Source organism: Oculina patagonica, chromosome 9 (assembly GCF_052425735.1).
Source record: "Oculina patagonica isolate OP01 chromosome 9, crgOcupat, whole genome shotgun sequence".
In the NCBI taxonomy this organism is placed as follows: domain Eukaryota; kingdom Metazoa; phylum Cnidaria; class Anthozoa; order Scleractinia; family Oculinidae; genus Oculina; species Oculina patagonica.
Genome location: NC_135766.1, coordinates 5,473,767 through 5,487,273, shown reverse-complemented (window position 1 = coordinate 5,487,273; position 13,507 = coordinate 5,473,767). Strand labels below are relative to the sequence as shown.

General features: G+C 39.4%; 2 protein-coding genes across 2 annotated transcripts in view; both read left to right on the top strand.

The window, feature by feature from the left end:
* The window catches only part of LOC144665219 (putative G-protein coupled receptor CG31760), a 33,350-nt gene extending 21,423 nt beyond the window's left edge, over window positions 1-11,927 (top strand). Inside the window, exons 8-10 of the mRNA XM_078526412.1 lie at window positions 10,049-10,154; window positions 10,347-10,487; window positions 11,244-11,927. Coding sequence (XP_078382538.1) covers window positions 10,049-10,154; window positions 10,347-10,487; window positions 11,244-11,477 — 481 coding nt within the window. The 3' untranslated portion in view covers window positions 11,478-11,927. The remainder of the gene's footprint in view (window positions 1-10,048; window positions 10,155-10,346; window positions 10,488-11,243) is intronic.
* On the top strand, window positions 1,492-4,318 carry LOC144665412 (uncharacterized). Its single transcript, XM_078526668.1, has 2 exons — window positions 1,492-1,872; window positions 2,679-4,318. Exons 1-2 carry the CDS (start codon window positions 1,864-1,866, stop codon window positions 3,042-3,044), a joined length of 375 nt encoding a protein of 124 aa, XP_078382794.1. The 5' UTR covers window positions 1,492-1,863; the 3' UTR covers window positions 3,045-4,318.
* Window positions 11,928-13,507: the final 1,580 nt, after the last annotated feature.

The following is a 13,507-nucleotide window of genomic DNA, read 5'->3' as shown; positions in this document are numbered from 1 at the left end:
AATCAAGTTTTCCTCTCCTTTGTAGCGAGAGAAGGCAAAGAAAAGAAAACTCTTCATTTTTCACCCAAATCAAGTGAAAGAAGGATCGGTTTGATCGCAAGGAACTGAATATCTCCTTCGCAGCGGAGCGTTGCGTGACGTCCCAAAAGCGAAGGAGACTAGGAACTGAAGGGCTAAAACGTTTTAACGAACTTAAAATATAGGCTGTAAAAATGTAATAATGGACATTGCTAATCCCAAAATTTGAACACAATCATTAGAGATACAACAATGAGACTCGAAAATTTTAAGCTGCACGCACATTTTTTATCTGATCGCCACATTACCGGAACGTACTGGGTGGAACAAAGCATCAAGCCTGTTTATTTCATAAGTTTCCTTCCAGTTTCACCCTCATTCCCTTTTTCCTTCAATTTGTTTTTCCACCACGTAAATATGACATATTTCCTGATGTGACCTCTTGCATGTCGTGTGAGTAGGTTTCATCAAGTCATTGATTTCTCGAACGGAAAACGAACCCACGTCAGTTAGCAGCTGTGATTCATCAGCGTTTGCGTATCATCACGGTTATATCACGATGAGAAAGCACAATGTTTACTTACGTGGGCGAGCTGTCGTTTCATTGTCCGTGATGTTTCATTATCACTCATTACACGGGTTTCCGAGTTCGTTTTACGACTTCATTTTGTTTTGTTTGAAATTAGATTTAATGCTAACACTTTCGTTAATTGTTGATAGTTTATTTGATCAAGTAGATTCGATAGCGATATCACGAAGACCACAAAGCAAATATTAACTTGCGTTTATGCTCAATATTTCAAGAATTTTCGAGTTTCTAAAAAGGGGTTTCCCTCGCCTTATATAAGCCCAGTATCACTTTCGAATGCATTGTAATTATTTTTTTTCATATACAATTTTCCTCCCACTGAGCAGGTCACAAATTCCCCATATTCTTTCGAGAAGGCAAAGGAGATTTTTCCGATCTCACGACCACGAAATCTCTTGAACCGAGGTTATTTCTGTAAGCTCTTCGGTTCACGCAACATTTTTAATGTGCGTCACTAAACTTATATCGATTACATGCCTCGCTCTTTCAGCGCACTTGCCCTGAAGGTATTTCAACAGCGAGGCAGATTTAGAGCTTAATGTTGCATTAATCTACCATTGACGAAGTTAATTGCTTTAAGGACGTCATGGCCGGACCGAACGTTCGCGACTACACGCGAACGCGAAATTACCAAAATCACCTCTTTGAAAGCATGCAACCACTTTCAAAAAAATCACAGGTTAAATTCCGACTCACGAATTTATATTATTTACGAGAGATGCTTTCAATCGGGGGCTTATAGCGGCTAGATAAGCGTATCCTTCTATATTTCAACTAAAAATAAACATAATCTTCTTTGATAGGGTCGAAAGGTTCTAATATGAATAATTCATACAGACAGCGCGCGCTCGGTGGCTGAGAGCAGAAACTGTCACCCAACGCAACGCTCTGCTTGCTTGTTGCTGGGGGTAAAATTATCGATCTTGTTTTTACTTCCGTGCTCAACGTGTTTTCAACGTGATTTATTTTTAGGCGAAAAGCTAAAGAAAGGCGTGAGCTTTATTCAATGCGTGATGGTAGTCTGATATAAGTGTTTATTGATCAAGCTGTGAGCATTTGATGACGTCATGCTTTTCCTTTTAAAGCCCACTCACTCCAGCGAGACTGACTCATTCTTATTTCACAATTCACGTCGCGTGTGTGTACTCTTCTAGGTTCCATCGCATTCGCATTAACAAACCCTGCGCCGTTCATTTCGCACATATTAGCTGCTCTTTTGTGTGATTTTAACCAAGAGAAGTGTATAAAGCTACACAATGGGAAAGGTAGGTGCTTTCTGCTTTTATAATTTGAAATGAAATGAAATACTTTAATTGTAAGATGTTATTATGTCAGTGAATTGATGCAACTGCTGCCACGACAAACTTGCGTTTCGCTGTTAGCTTTATTAGCGCAAGAAAGGCGTTTCAACTCTGCATAGAACATAAAACTCCGTCCGAATCAGATGTGCGTTAATTTTATTTGTGGTTTTCATTTGTGTTTGATTACACATGTCTCTGTGTGCGACAGGCTTGATGAATAATGCCAAGCTACCAATTGATGTGTTTAATTCAACTCAAACAAATTTGGTTGTCAATGGATTTTCACTTATTTCTTTTCTTTTATGGCGGAGTGTACATGGCTTACACTCGATTAAAATTCAGTGATCATATTAGCTTCAAAAAACTTTGAATGCAATTTGAATATCGGCTGCTGTTGTGATAGAAGAATATAATATTTTGTTATTTTTCTTGACCTTTCCGCCCAATGACGCTCGCTGCTTTCGTTTTTCTATCAAGCCAGGCTTGATATAATTGAATGTGACTGAAAAATAAACTAGCGCTTTCGATCTATTTTGCGACATGGAATCGAAACCTTTCGCAAATTCATCTCTGACAGCCCAAAATGACGTCATATGTCATCAAACACGTTTGTCTGTGTTAGTTAATAATTAAATGTTATCCAATGCTAAATATAATACAGGCTGATCAGCCGAGCAACTGGAGGTAGAGCTGATACCTTGTTGGGATGCCAGTTGACGGCGGCAAAACTGAATATTAATGCTGTGTTATCATGATGTTTTCTCCTCTAGATGCGAGAGTGTTTTAAGCTCAGTATAATGGGATGCTTGCCATCTCGAAGACGGGACGAAGAAAGCTCCCCGAAAGAAAACGCGCCGGCAAAGAAGTCAGCATCTGGAAGGCGTTCGAATAACACTGAGGAAACGATAAAGCAGGACAAATCGAGCCTCGCGCCGACGATACAAATGGTCAACGAAGAGACTTTGAAACTTTTACAGGAAATCGGCGAGCTCAAAGTGTTTCAGACGGCGAGCAACGCCGATCACAAGAAACATATAGACATGCATCACGATATTATTCTAGCTTTAGAGAACCCAACAAAAGCGAACAACGCCGTCACGTCACTGTCAAGCGAGGCATCAAGCAATGTGATATAAACCGGTTTGGAAACCATTCAAAATCTGCCAGTGTAACTAAACCGGTAGGAAAAAAAAATTCGACATTTGGAGAGTTGACGCGTAAAATTCGTTCATGTCCGCTTGGATTCGCTTCAGCGCTTGGCAAAAATAAATTGTGACAGAGGTGAACTGCGAACGCGGAGCGACTTTTTCAATCCTGTGTTCCAAGATTGTGGATATTTATCCGGTCGGAGAGATGTGCTTTTGTGGCTTTTATAATTGCTGGCGATTTTCACTGAAGAACTATTTGTGCAGAATAGTCGAACATGGAAAAGAACCAAGATTTTTTCTTTATAGCGAAAAAGTGGAAAATGGTCAAAAAATAAGTAAGCAACTCGCTGCTAAAGGAGAAATTTTCACGGACGGATATCACACAACAAAAGAACTACGTTCGATTGGACTGGATTCAAGCTGAAATATAATAACAATACATGGGCAGTCTACAAGCTAAGTGAATATTAAGCTGATGGTTCAACGCTTGCTGTCAAGACGAGCTATTAACAATGTTCAATTTAAGAATGAATTTATTATGCGTCTTCTCGAAAAAACCCATTGAATTTTCAACAAATGTGCCTTTGCACAACGAAGGCGATGTAAATATACCTTTGTTTCATTAATATTCATACAGTGTAATGTAGAATTCTATTTTCTTTTAAACAAACAGACAGCATATGTTCATCCATTCGTTTTAGAATTCGCGAAATTTCGTTCGCAAAATCACACTTTTTATCAAAGGCTTTTTTGGACACTTATTACATGGCTGAAATGCACACGTTTTTTTTTTCTGTTACTGTTGCTGGGGAAAATAGAATTTTTTCCATCAACCAGTCTTTAAAAGGCGCATTGTTTTAATCGAAGATGTTATTTTCGAGTTTTACAATTGTAGCATTGAAAGAAACTCTCGCCATAAAGCATCACAGCCGCCTTTCGCGCGAAAAGAATTATAAGTAATAAAAATACGTGTAGTAAAAATTGCGGGACACCAATTTACCGCACGCCGGGTAAAATCGCCCCTTCACGACTAACAATATTTGTCACTGAGCGAAATAAACAGAACGGTGAAAATTAAGGAGAAAAAAATCCATTGAATTTGCATACAAGTCACAACGTTGATTAAAAAAATTGACAAAAAAACATGAAAATATATTTGATGGTTTTGCTGCAATATTTCTTTTTATCTATTTATTCGTGGCAATGAAAAGACTTCAATGTACAGATTGTGGATAGCAATAAAACTACGTTTGCGAGATGAGTATCATGTCTTGTTATTGATCGAACAACTGACTTTATTTTTAAGTTATTCAGCGCCTTTCTAATGGCATTATGCAATTGACAAAGCTGATGGTTTTCTTAAAAAGAAAAACGATTCGACAGCTTTTAATATTTTTTCTCGATTTTGACAGCTTTTGCTTTGAATGGAATTGTTTTGAATAAAATTTGTCAGGAGGAAGCTCAAGGGAATTATTGCGTAATATTCTTGATTTTTTTTTTAAACTAAGCCGCAAACAAGGCATTTCTGTTTTCGTCTTCAAAGACGCGTGTTCATTTATCACTCACACCCTTAACAAACAGAACATATATAGTGCGAGTAATGACCCCCTCCCCACTCCTGACAAGTTGGTTGGTGCCCCAGTTCTGCCTGGTGTTGCTGGTGGGGACGGGAAAACAAAATCAGAAAGGACGAGTTTGTTTGGTGTTGTGCGCCTTTAACGTTACTTTGATCATGCATTGTAAACTTTTGGGAGAATTGGAACTGAATTTCAATGAATTGAGTTTGTTCCAGTAACAGAAATCAACATCTAATTTGTTCCACAAATAATACAAAGTCAATCTTTCAGGCCATAAGAAAAAGAATTTGATCGCTCACTAATACATTTGATCGCTCACTTGGTTTTCGTCACGCACTCTCGTGGGAGTTTTTGTCACGCTCTTCTACAGCGCTTCTGAATTTTCCACAACATGTCATTGCATGAAACGTAATTCTACCAGCTAGTGATTTTAAGAAGTGTTCGAAGCCCAACAAATTGGAAGTTATCAAAGTATTTGCCAACATTTTTTTTTGCGGTGACGCGATACAACAGGCTGAAATCCTTCGGCGCTGCAAACTACTCGGCATAAAGTGCTTCAAATTATGAAGATTGTTTACAACAGAATTTTGACTATAAATGGATAGCATCTAACATTTTGAAGGAACCAGGCAGCCGAGGCAGGTGACGAGAAAAGAAAGGAAAGTAAAATCGTTGATCACTATTAAATTCTCTCAACTATACTAATATGAGAAGAAACATCCGGTATTAATAAAGAGAATTTTTAAATTTGCTTTTGAGGTTGACCAGACGAAATGTCTGTCAACTAACTGTCTTTGTATGATGCATTTGTATGATTGTATTTGTATGATTGTACTTGTCTTCCCTGCTTGTAGAAACTGCAAGAAAATATTTATAACTTTGGTACGAAATCTTCATAATTCAACAGGAGTTCAAATTATGATGGGTAATATCTGGTGTCAGTGTTCAGAGTGGTGGAGAGTCAACGGGGATTTTTGTTTTGAGTTCTATTTGATTGCTTTAATGCAACCCTGATTTAATGAACTTCCAAGCCCCCCCTTCGGGATACTCCCTATACTAAACTAGACTAGGAGCCCCCCCCCCCCCCCCCGGGAAAGGAGTACTTTGTACAGGCTGTAGGAAAACTTCCATTTACATTATTTAGGGGACCTTTCAAAATATTTCGAGCAGACTCACCGGACGAACGATCGATTTATTTAAGTATTTAAAGGAATTATTCAAGTGAAAAAAAGAAGAAAAAAGAAGCAGTATCCCTTGTTTAGGTGTGTGAAAGGGGTACTTTCTTCCTATTGCGGGAAAACGAAAGGGGTACCTTCTCTGTCGAAAATGATATATGAAAGGGTAAGGGTACCCCCTCCCCCAACGGACCTCCAAGTAAAACGAATACATGCGTCCATTCCATAAAACTCGGGCAACTTTTAAAAGCACGGACTCGACTTTATCGCCTGAAAAGATTAAGAACTCACCCAAAGTTTGCCGCCCCATGGATATAACTGTTATGAATTTACCTAATGTATGCAGCATTAAAATTTAGTCCAAAGTTCCAAGTGTTATTTTGGGATAGTTTTTTTAAAAAATATCTTTCGAAGTCAAAAAAATTATTAAATTGTTACCAATAACTGAAACTGACGCAGTGTTTACAATGTCTAAAAGAAAACAAATTGAATATATTGAACAGAAAATACATTACATTCTGAGCTGCGTTTTAATATCGGATATCGAACCGAGTAAATGGGGTTTTTGTTACGCACATAACTGTACTTTACAATCTACTATTGTATATATCAAGTTCACAGATTTATCAGAAAGCTGAAACGATGTTCTGTTTATTTGGGCGTAATCAACAAGAGAAAAAAAAATTTTCTCCGGATTAACATTCACCTGCTTCCACAGGTTTAATTGCACAATTTTATTTCTGGTAAACAGTCTTCTCCGCACCTAGTTGCCAACTTCTTGTTGTTTGCATGAATAATGAAAGATAGAAAACAGTTGACGGTTTAATTGTCGCAAACTAAATCGCTCAAGCCATTAGCACTTGGAGCATTGTATGGGTTTCCTTCGTTGGCCAGTTATCAACCAGAATGCGCCAGGTGGCTTGTCGATTTCTGACAGGCCATATGTTCTGAGAATGCATACAATCTACTGCATTGACGTAAACGCGAAAGCGCGCGTTTTCCACATATCAAAACCAGTTTGTTTGTTTTTTGTTTCTCCTTTTTAGCGGGTCGATAACAGTTCGCAGTTCGCATTATGCCATGCGCCAGTTGACTGATTTCCAAGTTTTAACAATGGCGCCAGCAGGACATATTTCGCTATCATTGCGGTCGTTTCTTTATTTTTGAGTCTCCTACTGTGTCCGTTGATTATTCCAATGAATAAAGGCCACAAAATTAGCGTTAAAACCAGAAGCAGCGAACCTATATTTGGAATCCAAACCAGACATGCTAACGAACGCAATAGGACATACCAACGGATTGGTCCCCATTGCGTCGCGTTGTCATGTGCCACACATATAATTTCTATTTAACAATTAGAATACGAGCCCGAGTTTTCTATGAGCAAATAGTCAACGAGGCGCAGCCGAGTTGACTATCGCTCATAGAAAACGAGGGCGAGTAGTCTAATTGTTTTAGTAGAAACTCTAAAGGATTGCAGTCCAAGACCTACAATATTGTGCACTTTGAAGACAAAAATCAGGAAAATTTACCGCTTAAAGAGCTACGCGAGCGCGCGACTGTTTTCTATCGGCGAATAGAAATCAGTGGGAGAACCAATCAGATTCGCGGATTTCCAATAGAACACAGCTGAGTTTCCACTAATCCTTCTTATTTTTAATGAAAAACTGGGAAAATTTGAGAAATGAAAAAATACTGTGTAGTAAATAATAAAGATGGTAGCTGTTTGATTCAGCTTTTGTATTTTGTTTTGTTTTCTTTTTTTGACAGGTTTTTATGGTCTTGCAAGGGTTTTTTCAACGAGGAAAACACTACGTTCCTTCGATAAAACATAACCTCTCCAAAGCGAAATTTTATTAGTTGTGCAACATTACTTACGTAAATCATTGCCTGAGAAACAACAATTGACGTCAGTATTTGCGTTATTGCTATAATTATGCTTTCATCTAAAGCGAAAATTCCTTTTTTCATTCATGAATTAAAACTTCCTGCCTCTTTCGCGCCCACTGTCAAAAACCTATTAAACGGTAATTTTTTGAGCGACTGAAAGTTCTTTGCAACTCTAATTAGTGATCTTGAATGGTGTAAACTTGAAAATATTTTTAATAAGGAGTATTTTCCACAATTGTAAATCTCAAAGACGTTATCTATTAGACATATCGTCTCCATCTGGTACTATTTTGACCTGTTTCCAAGGCAACCTTATTGAATCATTGCCAATGTCCACAGTATATAATAATATTAAAGCTATATTCCACTGAGTGCATTCATTTTCACATTTAGGATAACTGTCCTCAAATTGATACTGTAGAACATGAAAGGTCAATGTCGTGCTAGCCTGCGAATACAGCCGCCTCTCATCGCGTCCCGCAACGAAAAGCGAAACACGAAGAAGACGTCTGCGTTCACGGCCGAATCCATACTGATGACGTAAATCTGTCCGTCCGACAGGGCGCTGATTGGTCGCTGTTTTATATGTATGCGAAATATAACACTTCATGACACGACGGTAAAAACCGGATGTTATTGCGGACTAAAAGTTGCCGGGGGAGGATCGTAAAACTACACCAAAGCTATACCTTAGAATTTCTATAATATCTATATTCATATGTAATTGGGAAACAAAAAGAAACTGCTTTATAATAAGATGAACGACCTCAAAGATGTACAGAGGACGCGCCACAGCGGCCGTTAAAAAAGATCAATTTTGTCACCTAACTTTTAATGTTGACATGGCAGCCGGCAAAACAAACAAGCATCAAAAGTGAACAGAAACCTGAACGACTGAACCATCCACAACCAAAAAAAATGCTATAGAAAAACAGAATTTAAGTTGAAAACAGCGGGGAAGAAGAAACGAACTCAGAAGAATTGTTATGATCGTTGCGGTATCGGTATTTACGGCCCAACACCTCCGAGAGTTGCGCTCAAGTTCCAAAACAATGTCATCTAGTGATTTCGCAGCTATTTTTCCAAATTTTACTAATGTGCAACTCGTATAGGGATTTCTAATTTTCGCGTGAAGTTGTCCGGTGTAAATGACCCTTAAATGTGTCCTTGACTGCCTTGAAAGTGTTTGTGATCAAGCAAGTAGTGCGGCTGAAAGCAAAAAATATAAAGCAAGACCAACTGCGTGTGGTGTGGGAAATCTATTAGTGGTTAACGTCATCGGTATGGAATTTCTGGCCGTGAATCGCAGACGTCTTTCTTCGTGTTTCGCTTTTCGTTGCGGGACGCGATGAGAGGCGGCTGTATTCGCAGGCTAATGTCGTGCTATCTTTCATTTAAATACTCTTGTGTGATTGGACAAAACGTATCACGTGCCCCAACTTGGGGATCCAGTCCTAGTACTAGTCCAAAATTGACTAGTATATTGTTCGCTTGGTCTTTTCAAACAAAACGGCTTTTCAAAGACGAGAAAAGCAATCAAACAGTGTTAACAAAAAATGTAAATCGTCTTGTGATAGCTTAGGACCATTTTGGAAAACCAAGTTTGAAAACCGTGTCCACGGAAATTAGTTTAATTAAATTTACTTTAGCTCCGTAATAAAAGCTTTTTTTATTTACAAACTTTGACGAAATACTGTTGACAGAATTCAAAAGACGACGGGAACGACTTCGCTGGTCATGACTTTTAAGCGTCGAGGGAAAATTATGCACAGAATGTCAGCGGGAAGAGAACACTTTCTCCCGACAAGTTCCAGGCCTTCTATCTAACCCCATTCAATCGCCGAGCAGCAACACTAAGGCCACTAAAGTTTTAGGAGTTTTCGCTCGCGTCAGTTTCCTCTCGCCACGCAAGTCGCCTAGTAGTTCCTGTTTATTGTTTCATGAAAAACGTTTGCTCTCGGAGTATTCGAAATCGCCGTTTACTTATTCAGCAAGGCCATGGCCGGAATTAGAAATAACAGCGTTTTTCACATTTTGGAGTGGGTTGCTAATATACACCAGTTATGCCACAGTTGTTCGAAGGGTGGATAACGCTACCCACCGGATAAATCACTATATCCGCTGGATAGCGTCGTGTGTCAACGATTTGTGTGTTTTTTTCAGCGATTTATCCAGTGGATAGTGTTATGCACCTTTTGAACAACCGGGGCCTGTTTTCTTAGTTTGTGAATTCGGTATGAAATCAAGGGTGTGTCACAACTCTGATACAATGCACAAATTCTCCTATCTATCTTACAGCATTTGAGTTTTCTGACGAGTAACTTCTCTTCTCATTATAATTCATTTGCAGACTTTTCATTGGGGATCTTGCAGGACCTGATATGATTTACCTGCTGGAGTTCTTTAGAGTGCAGCTCAGCGTCTCTGTTCTTCTGGGGCTTGTATTCGTCCCCAAGGTATGGTCCGCTCTTCAAAGAGAACCCGATGTAATTTACTTGTTAGAGTTCTTCTAGGCCTCCTATTCGTTCCCAAGACATGGTCAGTTAAAAATTACATATTTCCTGTTGCAGTGTTGGGACTGTCTCTAAGTAGCATATGCAATTTCAGTCCATTCACTTGTTTAAACATGATGTCATCTTCTTTTACAGATCGTTCGTGTGATCAAGGGGCGTGGGGACGTCTTTGATACAAGTGGTCGGATTGCGTCTGTAAAAGGAGCTGCTCTTAATATGCCAGTGGCCTCCTCAGAAGGCACGGTGAACTTGAGTGCTGAAAACGAGGATCTTAAGGTGAATGTGCCAAACACATTATGCATATATTATAGTGGCATCTTATGCTTCTCCTGTTGCCACTTCAAAGTACTGCTTAGTACTTCCATTTGAATGGCCACAAAATAGGCGGTTTCATCCACTGACTTGAACGTTAGAACCACCTTGTACAGCATGATAAACAGTACCGCATGAAAGTACTGCTCGGTATCTTTCATTTGAATGGTCCCACACTAGGGTTTCATCAACAGACTTGGAAAATGGGAGCCACCTTTTTGCCACTGATACTGCACTAGGGCTCAAGAGCTTTGGTTTGAATAGTAAGCCTTTTATCCACGGGCTTAAAAATAAATCTTAAGACCACGTTGTACTGCATCATAAGCAGTGCGATATCAAATCAGCTCCTGATAGCTTTCATTTTGAATGTCCTCATAGCAGGGTTGATCGATAGACAACAGTACCACTAGGGAGTACGGCTCAGTAGCTGTTGTTTCAGTACCCAATTGCACACACTAGTTCACAGATTATAGATTAGACTAAAAGTAAAATTATTGGCTCCAGGTTTAATTCTGTTCAGTTGGTGCAGTAGCCTAATGGTTTGTGCGCTGGACTCCGGATCGAGCGGTCCGGGTTCGAGCCTTCGATGGACTAGCATCCAATCCAGGGGGAGTAGAAATACTATAGTCGCTTCATGCTAAGGAAACCGGGATAAGTTTCGGCCTGATGGACCACTAGGCTTACATAATCTTAATTCTGTTTGTCTTGTTTTGCTTCCAGGAAGAGATACGTAAACTATACGGTCAGCTACAGCAAATGAAAACCGCGAACATGGAGGCGGGAAATAGACATCTGGGGCGTTCTGCTTCTGTTCTGTTTGGTGGCTCTACTCCCTCACTCTTAAACTCTACCCCCAATAACAACGGAAGCTTGGCTTGTTTGGTTAACCCTGGAAAAGAAAAGCGACATCAAAGGCACTCGCCTGCGGCTGAACTTGTGAGCGACTTTGTTTGACAAACAAACAAAGGTTACTCAGAGCAGCGCGCATGAACAAATTCAAGCGCCATAACAAAGAGTCAAATCATTTGTACATTTTGACCATTTCAGTTTTTCCTTTTATCTTTGTGGCTATGGACTTTCCAAGATTTCTGATGATTGTGTCACAATTTTATATAACCCCAAGATCATGGTACAGGATCTAAACCAACTCGCTTTTACAGGAAATCAGTGGTAATGGCACGAACTAGCCTCAAAATATCTTTTGCGCATAGGCTAAGAACACAATATCCTTAACCATGAGACTGGCTAAGGAATGTTGCAGAAGTTACTGTAACTATTCTCTAAGCTCTATTATTTGCCGTAGATAGTTGTTTTTTGTTGGTAACAAGGCGGCTGAGCATCACCATGTTTGTACTAAGGCTGAACAGAACCATGTAAAATTAATAAAATTGACCCAATTTTTTTATTTTTTTATTGTTGTTGCCTCTATTAGCTCGCTTGTTCAGTCATCTGGCGTACTTAGTTACACACCCGAAGCGTGATTGTTTGTCCTTCATAGGTTTCCCAATCAATCAACCAATCAATCAATCAATCAATCAATCAATCAATCAATCAATCAATCAATCAATCAATCAATCAATCAATCAATCAATCAATTCATATCAGTCGGTCAATTCATCAATTAAGCACCCAAGCAAGCAATTGCAATCTATCAAACTTCATTTACTGTTTCTTCTGGCTGCCTTGGTCACTTACTTGTTTCCATTTGGAAGCCTCAATCAACTAATTAATCATTCAATCAATCAATCAATCAATCAATCAGTCAGTCAATCAATCAGTCAGTCAATTAATCAGTCAGTCAGTCAGTCAGCCAGTCAGTCAATCATTCAATTAATTCAGCTTAACTTGCTTTTCCTTTTCGGGCTCGTGTGGAACTAATTATAAAGCCAACTAATTAATTGGTTTCTTTAGAACAGTAGCATGAACATTCTTTCGAAAGTCGTGATAAGTGTGCACCCTTCCGCTATCAGGGGTTTCACCCCAAGCCCCACCCCCACCCCCACCCACCGCCCTCCCCCCCAAAAAAGTTTATGGCATGTAACACAGCAACACAAAAAAACTTCAGGTCAAGAGCTTTTAATGGAATGGTCATATAATACCCTTTTACCACATACTTTAATTGAAAACCACCTTGAGCAGCTTTATCTTTGAGAGACATAATAAATTATTTATGGCCATCCCAATAAAATGTTTCGTTTCCCTCGCCCCTGACCCATTTTTTCAGTATCCAGATCACTAGGGAGTACCAGCACACGATCTTTTTTAACGATGGTTGTGAGTCTTCCATCGATCTCGTTATTTAAGACTGTTTAGACATTTGAGGAATACGACGAAAAGACCACGTTTTCGAGTGACTTTCAGGCTTTCCGCGCCCGGCCTTCTCGAACCCAAGTGTTTTTTCGTTTTTCTTTTTTCCCGACCCACCCATCATCACAACGGGGCGTGGGAAACGAAACATTTTATTGGGATGGCCTTAGTACCTATTAAAACATTTTTTCTTGCCATTGGGCAGTCACACACCAACGATTAATTCACAGACAGGTTAGAACTACCTTATACGGCATAATAAAAGTACCGCATGAAAGTACTGCTCAGTAGCTTTCATTTGAATGGTTACACACTTGGGTTGTACTCGCAGACTTAAAAGTTGGTTATACACGAACATAACTAACAGTACCCTATGAAAGTGCTGCTCAATAGATTTCGTTCGCGTGGTCACACACTGGTTTCATCCACACACTCGAAAGCTTAAACTACCTTGCACCTTGTTGTTTCTCTAAAGATCAAATTTTCAATACGTCATTCTACAGCCGGGACTAGGCCGGAAATTGAAGAATTCCTTCTAGAAACTGAAGCAAAATCTCAGGGTGACATTACTTCCGTAGCTTTCCAGATATGTCCAGGATTGAACGCTAATGAGATTCACGTTCCTCATGACAGGCGTCACCAAGTGTCCTCATTAATGAAAGTTCACCAAAACACAC